This window comes from Ascaphus truei, chromosome 23, assembly GCF_040206685.1.
Source record: "Ascaphus truei isolate aAscTru1 chromosome 23, aAscTru1.hap1, whole genome shotgun sequence".
In the NCBI taxonomy this organism is placed as follows: Eukaryota; Metazoa; Chordata; class Amphibia; order Anura; family Ascaphidae; genus Ascaphus; species Ascaphus truei.
The window spans coordinates 1255198-1264995 of NC_134505.1; the positions used below are offsets into that span (position 1 = coordinate 1255198).

Below are 9798 nucleotides of genomic sequence, written 5' to 3' on the forward strand. Positions count from 1 at the left end.
AACATTCAGCGTTCCCACAATGATGATGGTTAACTAGCTTGTTGCCGTGGCAGAGGCCACCCAATCTCTCCATTTTAGCCAAGATGACAACGGTTTAAGCTTGCAGACGAGGATTCTGGGTAGTGACACGGGGCCAACGAGCGCACAGAGTGTACGACTTTAGCTTCCGATCCATTTTGACCATGGGCATTTCCCCATCAAGGTTTGCCTGCTGCCTTTGGTACAGCCCAATTCTAAGAAGCGTAGAATCAGTGGACCTACTCAGAGGCAGCTTTGGTGGACTCCTCAGTTAGATCTTGGTTCCCAAATCTGCATAGAAAAGCGGCCGGTGGTTGCAAATTAGACACAGTTTATGCCGCGCATAACGCCCCCTCTATCGTCCCAAAGCAATGACACGAACGCCTAGTGAATTTCAGCATATCTTCCGCGCAGCGGGGTTCATGTAGGTAATAAAAGGTGCCGGAAAGAATTCAGCTCTTAATAGCGAAACGTGGCAAAAAACCCGTATCCCTCTCGCGCACTTAGTTTTTCAGCCCTAATCCTAATGACTTCATCACTGCATTGTTTTTTTGTTTTGTTCGTTTCAAACGTTTTTATTGTTTTTTTTTTGTAGTATCCCATTAAGACTTTGAAACAGGGAGAACAATGCACGTAGATTTCATTCGAACAGAACTATCTTTCTTTGTATTTAAACACATATTCTGGTCATAAGGTCTTAAGACATTTCATTAAAGCCAACACAAGCTCCATCTTAGCTTTAGAACATTTTAGATACTTCCGGGCCTCCAACCAGGAGGCGGATACCTTCAAAGTCTTTAAATCGCTTTCTTACTTGAAAGGGGAGAAAAGAACAGAAGAAGAGAGAGGGAGAGGAAAGGGTAAGAAGGGAGGAGGGGAAGGTTCTGGCAGACAAGGGAAGGGGGTCATCCCCTTTATCTCCCCAGCGTCGGCTGCGGTACTAGGTTTCCCCTTTGGTTGAGATATATTCCTGGGCTCTATTCTTCTAGTTCTCAGGCCAAGCGTCCCAGACCTTATGCTGCTGGTCTGTTTTCTGGGTTAGGAGGGCTGAGAGGAGTTCTATCATTCTGACCTCCTTAACTCTGCGGACAACCTTTTGCTTTGATGGGGCTTTCAGTGATATTACTTCCGACAGTAATGTGGAAGGAGGTAGTAGGGCCAGGTTTGGGAGGAAGTTTGAGGAGCTCCGTCTTTAACATGGTAAGTTTGAGTCAGTGGAGGGCCATCCAGGATGAAATAGAGCCATGGGGAAGCCCCCACAGAGAGATCGATGGAGGAGGAGGAGGTGTTAGCAAGAGAGACACTGAAAGTATGATGGGAGAGGTAAGAGGAGATCCAGGATAGAGCTTTGTTATGCATACCAAGAGTACGGAGAATGTGAAGGAGAAGAGGGAGACCCACATTATCAGAAGCTGCAGAGAGGTTGAATAATATGAGCAGAGTGTAATGACCTTTGCCTTGGGCAGCATGAAGGTCATTAGTTATTTTGGTGAGAACTGTTTCAGTGGAGTGAGCAGTGCGGAAGCCAGATTGTAGAGGATCTAGAAGGTGAGAAAATGGAGCAAGCGAGAGAATACAAGGTGTTCAAGGAGTTATAAGGCAGGAGGGAGACAGGACGATTGAAGTGTATTTTTATGCCTGGCACACAAATACAGTGACCTATAAATTGCGTGCAACATTGTATAGCGATGTCTCGATTACACCCGGTTTATATAACCTTGGTGGTGTTGCCAGTTTGACAGCCATTGGCGCCCAAGGAAAAAAAATCTCGAATTACTCAGATACGGTAAGAGTTAAAATGATCTCTTTATTTGTTTCTGGGCTTCGCCAAAGATATTACAGCTGCAATTATCAACGTTCAGCAACGCGGGATGCGACGGGAAGTTTGGAACGCAACAGTCCGCTCAGAACTCTTAGCGCTACACACACAATGTATATTTGTAAGGGTGCCACAGACGGAGGGGCGTGTAGGGGTTACAGCCAGGACAGCTCAGGGCTCGGCAGTTCTGGGGGGGGGGGGGGGAGCCGTCCAGCCGATACCAGAAGTCGACCGACTTCCGGGATCGACCGCCAGCTGGGCCCTCCAGCACCACCCCACTGGGGTCTTCCTCCGCCGTTGAGGTTGTGTCTCGTCCATGCCGGGTCAGCAGGCTACTGGTTCATAACAAGTTAAAAGTTTAGCCCCACATAGGCGCTGCGTGAACCAACACTGGTGATATGTTTAATGGGGGGAGGGGATTATTTTGGAGGGGATTATTTTGGAGGGGGCGGGGGGAGTTTTGTAGAAAAACATTTTTGCATAGAAATTACTTTGGCAGAAAAGGATTTTGGGTAATGGTATGTAAATGATTATACGGTGTGTCTGGTGCAGGCTGAAAGACCTGTCTCTGAGTGGGTTTTCCGATTCTACACTTCCCTCACCCACGCCTTCCTGTAGCAACTTTGTAATGAAGCATGGGAGGAAAACAACCATGGCCTTAATAGATTGGTAAATAAAAGGAACACGCAATGTGATTATTTACCCAGAATCCTCACAACCACTGTATGATATGCAACGGTACCCAGAATGCTTACCTGCAAGTAACGAACACACGTCACCTAATGCTTTATTTTAATCAACAATGTCCCAGGTTTAATGGTATTAAACAAACAGCTGCCGTTGGGTCATCAATGTCGTTGATCAGTTTAAAATGACCTTTCCCCCTCCTCTCCTCCTCCTCCTCTCCCCCCCTCTCCTCCTCCTCTGTCCCCCTCACCTCTCCTCCTCTATCCCCCCTCTCCCCCTGTCCCCCCCTCTTCATCTGTCATCCCCTCCTCCTCTCCCCCCCTCTCCTCCTTCTCTCTCCCTACCCCTCTCCTCCTCCTCTGTTCCCCTCCCCTCCATTCCCCTCCCCTCTCCTCCTCTCTCCCCCCTCTCCTCCTCTATCCCCCCTCTCCTCCTGTCCCTCCCACATCTACTCCCCCCTCTCCTCCTCTTTCCCCCCCCCCTCTAAAAATCTTTGAAACTTGACTTTAACCATTACATGATCCCTGCTAGCCGAGCGGAGCAGCTACCGGCGCCCCCTATCTGTATCTCCAGGAAGCAGGGGGTCCCGGAGCTGAAATGAATGGGGTTCAGCTCGAGGGACCCCCTGCTTCAATCCTATGTTCCTAGGAAGGGGTCTACACCTTTGAAACACATCGCTATTTGTCATCAGGTATTTTCAGTCCTTGGGTTTTCCATTACAGCTGTCGTCCAACCTCTCATTCACAGTATATGGACCCGGTAAACCCGGTGCCTCTAAAACCAAAGTCTGTCATTGTCAAACCCGTTGTAGGTGAAGAGAGGTAGTTTGGGGGAGCAGGAGGCCGTGTCGGACAGACACGCCACTGGGTTGACACTGCAGGAGTTGTATTTGTCGTTGGCCTGGAAGTAGATGGCGTCTGGGGAGTGGACGGATGGGTCCTCGTCGAAGAAGTTGTAGGGCCGGAGGTAGAAACCCACCCCGTTCCCTGCTGTCACGGTGTTGGGGATGTCCTCTGCATGAGGGATATGCAAGAAGCCAGCTGTGATCCAAGCGACCAAGTCCTAGGAGAGAGAAGACCGTGAGTGGACTAAGGCCTTAGCTTAGCAGTAACACCAACTGCATTGGGTGAATCCAGTTCCTTGTGACCTTGAGCAAGGTCGCGCCATCTCCCTTAGCCCCATGTACCAAAATGAGGTCCAGATACATCAAATACAATAGCTTACGTGTGACATCAACCGAAATGAACATCATGTTAATAATAAACTCATCCACTAAAGAAAACCACAACATTAACCCAGTATTACTCATTAAAAAAGTGTGGCATTCATTTCTACAGTCATTAGTGATGAGGAGATGCCAAAGAGGTGTTAACTTCCACCATCGCATATCCACTCAAGTCCTTTCAGGTGAACGCAAGGACCGAACGTTAACTCATAGCTAAACTTGGCTTCACTTGAGTTTTTCGATATGGGTGGCGTCACCTTATTCAGGGACTGGATGGGAGTAACAGGAAGACGTACTTACCGTCACCGTTATTGGACGATAACTCAGCATTGCGTTACAATAACATGCCGGTAACCCTGTGCTAACGAGATGTAGGACGGACGTTGCCTATAATTAGTTTCATGGGTATACGTTAACCACTGGGAAATCGTCTCGGATTTAACAGCGTTTAGTGTATCTGGCCCTTGGATTGTAAACTCTATGGGAGAGGGGGGAATGGATTAGGGTCAGTCCCATGTAATGTGATCTTATCAATGTTCTGCTCATTCTTTGACCTGTACATGTCTGTGTTGGAGACCCCAGAGACCAGATTCGCGGATACCAACCTCATCTTTGATGTTTTCATTGTTGAGGAAGTCAGAGAATTTAACCGTAGGGGACCAGGGGTCGTTTTGGTTGAAGATGCTGCTGCTCTCATGCTCCTCGTCTTTGCGTTTAGTAACGGCCAGCTTGTACCTACAGAACATATACAACATTGGCATGGCCATGTAGGAACATATTGAAATAGCTGCATTGGCCTTTTCAACCATGTACCTCTAAAATGGGCAATGGCAGTGACATGGTTAAGGGGTCAGTCTCTCCTAGGGACAAAGTGTGCTAATGGCAGTGACATGGTTAAGGGGTCAGTCCCTCCTAGGGAGAAAGTGTGCTAATGGCAGTGACATGGTTAAGGGGTCAGTCTCTCCTAGGGACAAAGTGTACTAATGGCAGTGACATGTTTAAGGGGTCAGTCTCTCCTAGGGACAAAGTGTACTAATGGCAGTGACATGTTTAAGGGGTCAGTCTCTCCTAGGGACAAAGTGTACTAATGGCAGTGACATGGTTAAGGGGTCAGTCCCTCCTAGGGGCAAAGTGTACTAATGGCAGTGACATGGTTAAGGGGTCAGTCTCTCCTAGGGACAAAGTGCACTAATGGCAGTGACATGTTTAAGGGGTCAGTCTCTCCTAGGGACAAAGTGTACTAATGGCAGTGACATGTTTAAGGGGTCAGTCTCTCCTAGGGACAAAGTGTACTAATGGCAGTGACATGGTTAAGGGGTCAGTCCCTCCTAGGGGCAAAGTGTACTAATGGCAGTGACATGGTTAAGGGGTCAGTCTCTCCTAGGGACAAAGTGCACTAATGGCAGTGACATGTTTAAGGGGTCAGTCTCTCCTAGGGACAAAGTGTACTAATGGCAGTGACATGGTTAAGGGGTCAGTCCCTCCTAGGGGCAAAGTGTACTAATGGCAGTGACATGGTTAAGGGGTCAGTCTCTCCTAGGGGCAAAGTGTACTAATGGCAGTGACAGGGTTAAGGGGTCAGTCTCTCCTAGGGACAAAGTGTACTAATGGCAGTGACATGGTTAAGGGGTCAGTCTCTCCTAGGGGCAAAGTGTACTAATGGCAGTGACATGTTTAAGGGGTCAGTCCCTCCTAGGAACAAAGTGTACTAATGGCAGTGACATGGTTAAGGGGTCAGTCTCTTCTAGGGGCAAAGTGTACGAATGGCAGTGACATGTTTAAGGGGTCAGTCTCTCCTAGGAGCAAAGTGTACTAATGGCAGTGACATGGTTAAGGGGTCAGTCTCTCCTAGGGGCAAAGTGTACTAATGGCAGTGACATGTTTAAGGGGTCAGTCTCTCCTAGAGGCAAAGTGTACTAATGGCAGTGACATGGTTAAGGGGTCAGTCCCTGCTAGGGGCAAAGTGTACTAATGGCAGTGAGATGGTTAAGGGGTCAGTCCCCGCTAGGGGCAAAGTGTACTAATGGCAGTGACATGTTTAAGGGGTCAGTCTCTCCTAGAGGCAAAGTGTACTAATGGCAGTGACATGGTTAAGGGGTCAGTCTCTCCTAGGGGCAAAGTGTACTAATGGCAGTGACATGTTTAAGGGGTCAGTCTCTCCTAGAGGCAAAGTGTACTAATGGCAGTGACATGGTTAAGGGGTCAGTCTCTCCTAGGGGCAAAGTGTACTAATGGCAGTGAGATGGTTAAGGGGTCAGTCTCTCCTAGGGGCAAAGTGTACTAATGGCAGTGACATGGTTAAGGGGTCAGTCCCTGCTAGGGGCAAAGTGTACTAATTGCAGTGACATATTTAAGGGGTCCGTCTCTGCTAGGGGCAAAGTTTACTAATGGCAGTGACATGTTTAAGGGATCAGTCCCTCCTAGGAGCAAAGTATACTAATGGCAGTGACATGGTTAAGGGGTCAGTCTCTCCTAGGGGCAAAGTGTACTAATGGCAGTGAGATGGTAAAGGGGTCAGTCTCTCCTAGGGGCAAAGTGTACTAATGGCAGTGACATGGTTAAGGGGTCAGTCCCTCCTAGGGGCAAAATGTACTAATGGCAGTGACATGGTTAAGGGGTCAGTCCCTCCTAGGGGCAAAGTGTACTAATGGCAGTGACATGGTTAAGGGGTCAGTCCCTCCTAGGGGGGTCTCTCTTTATTGGCTCTCTGATAAAGACAGGGTGGGTTATGAGTAAAGTATTGACAAACAATTCCCCCATTCAGGGGTCTCTACATGGTGAAATTTGATAAGGAATTCAAATCGATTGTTACATTGTTTGATGATTTCCTGGTAAACATTATAACCTCTCAAGTGGGAATAAGCTAGCTTCATTGTCTTCCTAATATTGCCATCATTTCCTAACTGGTCAGCAGGCATGCTTGGGAGGGGGCCGGTGAATCAATTATATCACCCCAACGAATAAGACATGGCCCCCCCACAAGTCAATGCACCTTAACTGACATATAGACCTACATGATGGGTTATCAGGCACTTACTTGTATATAGCTCAGTGAATAAGGTCAATGACGACGGCCCTATAAACAGCGACACTGAGCGTTAAGCAGGAGGTACCTTGTTCGATTCCCGGTGTCGGCTCCTTGTGACCTTGGGCGACCCACTTTATCTCCCTGTGCCTCAGTCACCAAGAACATAGATTGTAAGCTCTGGTCTGAATGTGTAACATTCTTAGGTGCGGCGTACCGGGCGCTATACGATCATCGTGACGCGCTGAGTGTCCCATTGGGAGAGAAGCACCATATGCAATAAACTTAATATTATCTATTATATTTTCCTGCTTTACCTTCAAATACTTTCTGGACAAGTTAGCCAATTATCTGAGCAGGCTTCTCCACCCTACTGTACTCCGCTCTTATCTCCTGAGATCCGCCTCCAGAGACCCTCGTATGGTCCCAAGGTTCAACAAAGTATCCGATCGCTCTTCCTTCTACTACCCACACCTCACTTCTGGGACCACTTACCCGAGTCCCTCAAAAGTGCCTGTCTACCTCCTTTTGAAGACGTTGGCTGTTTTATACAGGTCTGTAACTTGTAATGTTGCCGACGTATTATTTTGTTCCCGGGACATACGAGCGGTAACTCTCAATGTATTTTTTCCTATATAAATAAATAAATAAATCTACTAAGAACCTTAATGCTGGCCCAATCAAAAGGAGTAACGACTATCAAATTGATGTGGCCATCTCCAGAATGAAGACAGCTACTGCGACATAGAGTTGCAGTGTCTGGTGTTGTGTTTCTGGGGTGTGATGCCTTCTAATGAACCAACGTTAAAAAGTCCTTTATGAAGGTTGTACGTTATCTAAGTGAGATGTTCTCCACATGGCTACACATCTCAAGAAGATATTTGGAATGCCTCAAGATCTTCTTGTATGTAGAACACACAATGGTCCACTGGAAGTCAACACAAACCGTCAACAGAACTACATCACGGGGGTCACGTCAGTCACTCACTTGGCCCAGTTCATGGAGTTGTGGAGGGCGCTTTTCTCCGGCAGGTAGTCCCCAGCGAAGCTGACAATCTGGATCCTGTAGGAACGTTCGTGGTTCCACTTGTTGGTCTGGTTGCTGGAGAACTGGACGTAACGGGGCATGTTGGAATGCAGCTGGAAGGCCGCCTGGTCCTCCGTCTCCAGGACCTTCCTGGTGAGTTTCGTGCGCTGTATTTGCGCGTCTCGGTTCCAGGGAATGGCCAGGTCTTCGAACTCCATGTCGTGGGCAACCAGCGAGTTACTTGTTCCTTCAGGGCGAACGCGCCACAATATCATTGGGGTGATAAAGCAGATGTGAAATAATGGGAATTGTGCAAACAATATCATGCTTGGAAACTAATTTTACATACTATAGCTCAACCCCGTTATAGCGCGATCCGTTACAACGCGGATCCGCTTATAACGCGATGTACGCGTGGCTCCCAATTTATCGTATGTACGAATACTTTACAACACGGTTATTGGCGTCTTAAATACTTTATTGTAACAATGCATACAATGGTGCATTATTTCTAACGCCATCCGCTTATAGCGCGGTGTGATTCTTTGGACCCCAAGCACAGCGTTATAAGGGGGTTGAGCTGTATATGGAGATATTTATATTTTAGATTCAATATATAGCACTGAACAGATTAATTATATTGCAATGAAAATCCATGTGCGCACGCGCACGCGCACGCACGCGCACACACACACACACACACACTATATACACAATAGAATTAATGGCCTCCCCGGCAATCAGTTCTATGTTGTAAGCACGGCGCCCCCCTTATAAAGATTTGCGCGCCCCCCCCAGTTTGTGCGCGCCTGCATTATGTCACTACCCAGTAGCACTCCTATTGATACAAATATATATAATGTAATGGTTTTGAGCTTGTGGAGGGAGGGTGTGTGTGTGACTGTGTGTGTATATGTGTGCGCGACTATGTGTATATATATATATGTGTGTGTGTTTGTATATATGTGTGTTTATGTGTGTGTGACTGTGTGTGTGACTGTGTGTGTTACTGTATGTGTGTGTCTGTGTGTGTGTGTGTCTGTGTGTGTGTGTGTGACTGTGTATGTGTGTGTGTATATATGTATGTGTGTGTATATATGTATATTTGTGTGTATATGTATGTGTGTGTATATGTATGTGTGTGTATATGTGTGTGTGTGTGTGTGTGTTACTGTATATATGTGTGTGTGTGAATGTGTATGTGTGTGTGTGACTATGTATGTGTGTGTCTGATTATGTATGTGTGTGTCTGACTATGTATGTGTGTGTCTGACTATGTATGTGTGTCTGACTATGTATGTGTGTGTGTATATGTATGTATGTGTGTGTATGTATGTATGTGTGTGTGTATATGTATGTGTGTGTATATATGTATGTGTGTGTATATATGTATGTGTGTGTATATATGTATGTGTGTGTATATATGTATGTGTGTGTATATATGTATGTGTGTGTATATATGTATGTGTGTGTATATATGTGTGTGTGTATATATGTATGTGTGTATATATGTATGTGTGTGTATATATGTATGTGTGTGTATATGTATGTATGTGTGTATATGTGTGTGTGTGTGTGTGTGTGTGTGTGTGTGTGTGTGTGTGTGTGTGTGTGTGTGTGTGTGTGTGTGTGTGTGTTACTGTATATGTGTGTGTGTGTGTGTGTGTGTATATATGTATGTGTGACTGTGTGTGTGACTGTGTGTGTGACTGTGTGTGTGTGTGTGTCCACACACCACAAATATGTAATTAGTTCTACATACTGGATTTTAACTTCATTTAATTCAATCTGTTCAGTATATAGCACTAAACATTAACTACATTTTATGTAAAATACACTATATATATATACACACACACACACACACACACACACACAGACACTGGAGTATTAGTGACTGGCAAACCTGGGAGGGAGAACTCCGAAGCCGCCAGGATCTCACAATCCAAAACCCAAACCCAATCCCCACATACTTATTCAGCCAGGAAAGTACAGCA

General features: G+C 46.5%; 1 protein-coding gene across 1 annotated transcript in view; it reads right to left on the minus strand.

Annotated features, from left to right (window-relative positions):
* Positions 1-3006: 3006 nt before the first annotated feature.
* The window catches only part of LOC142473010 (amine oxidase [copper-containing] 3-like), a 91472-nt gene continuing 84680 nt past the window's right edge, over positions 3007-9798 (minus strand). Inside the window, 3 exon segments of the mRNA XM_075580159.1 lie at positions 3007-3586; positions 4355-4484; positions 7763-8048. Coding sequence (XP_075436274.1) covers positions 3299-3586; positions 4355-4484; positions 7763-8048 — 704 coding nt within the window. The 3' untranslated portion in view covers positions 3007-3298.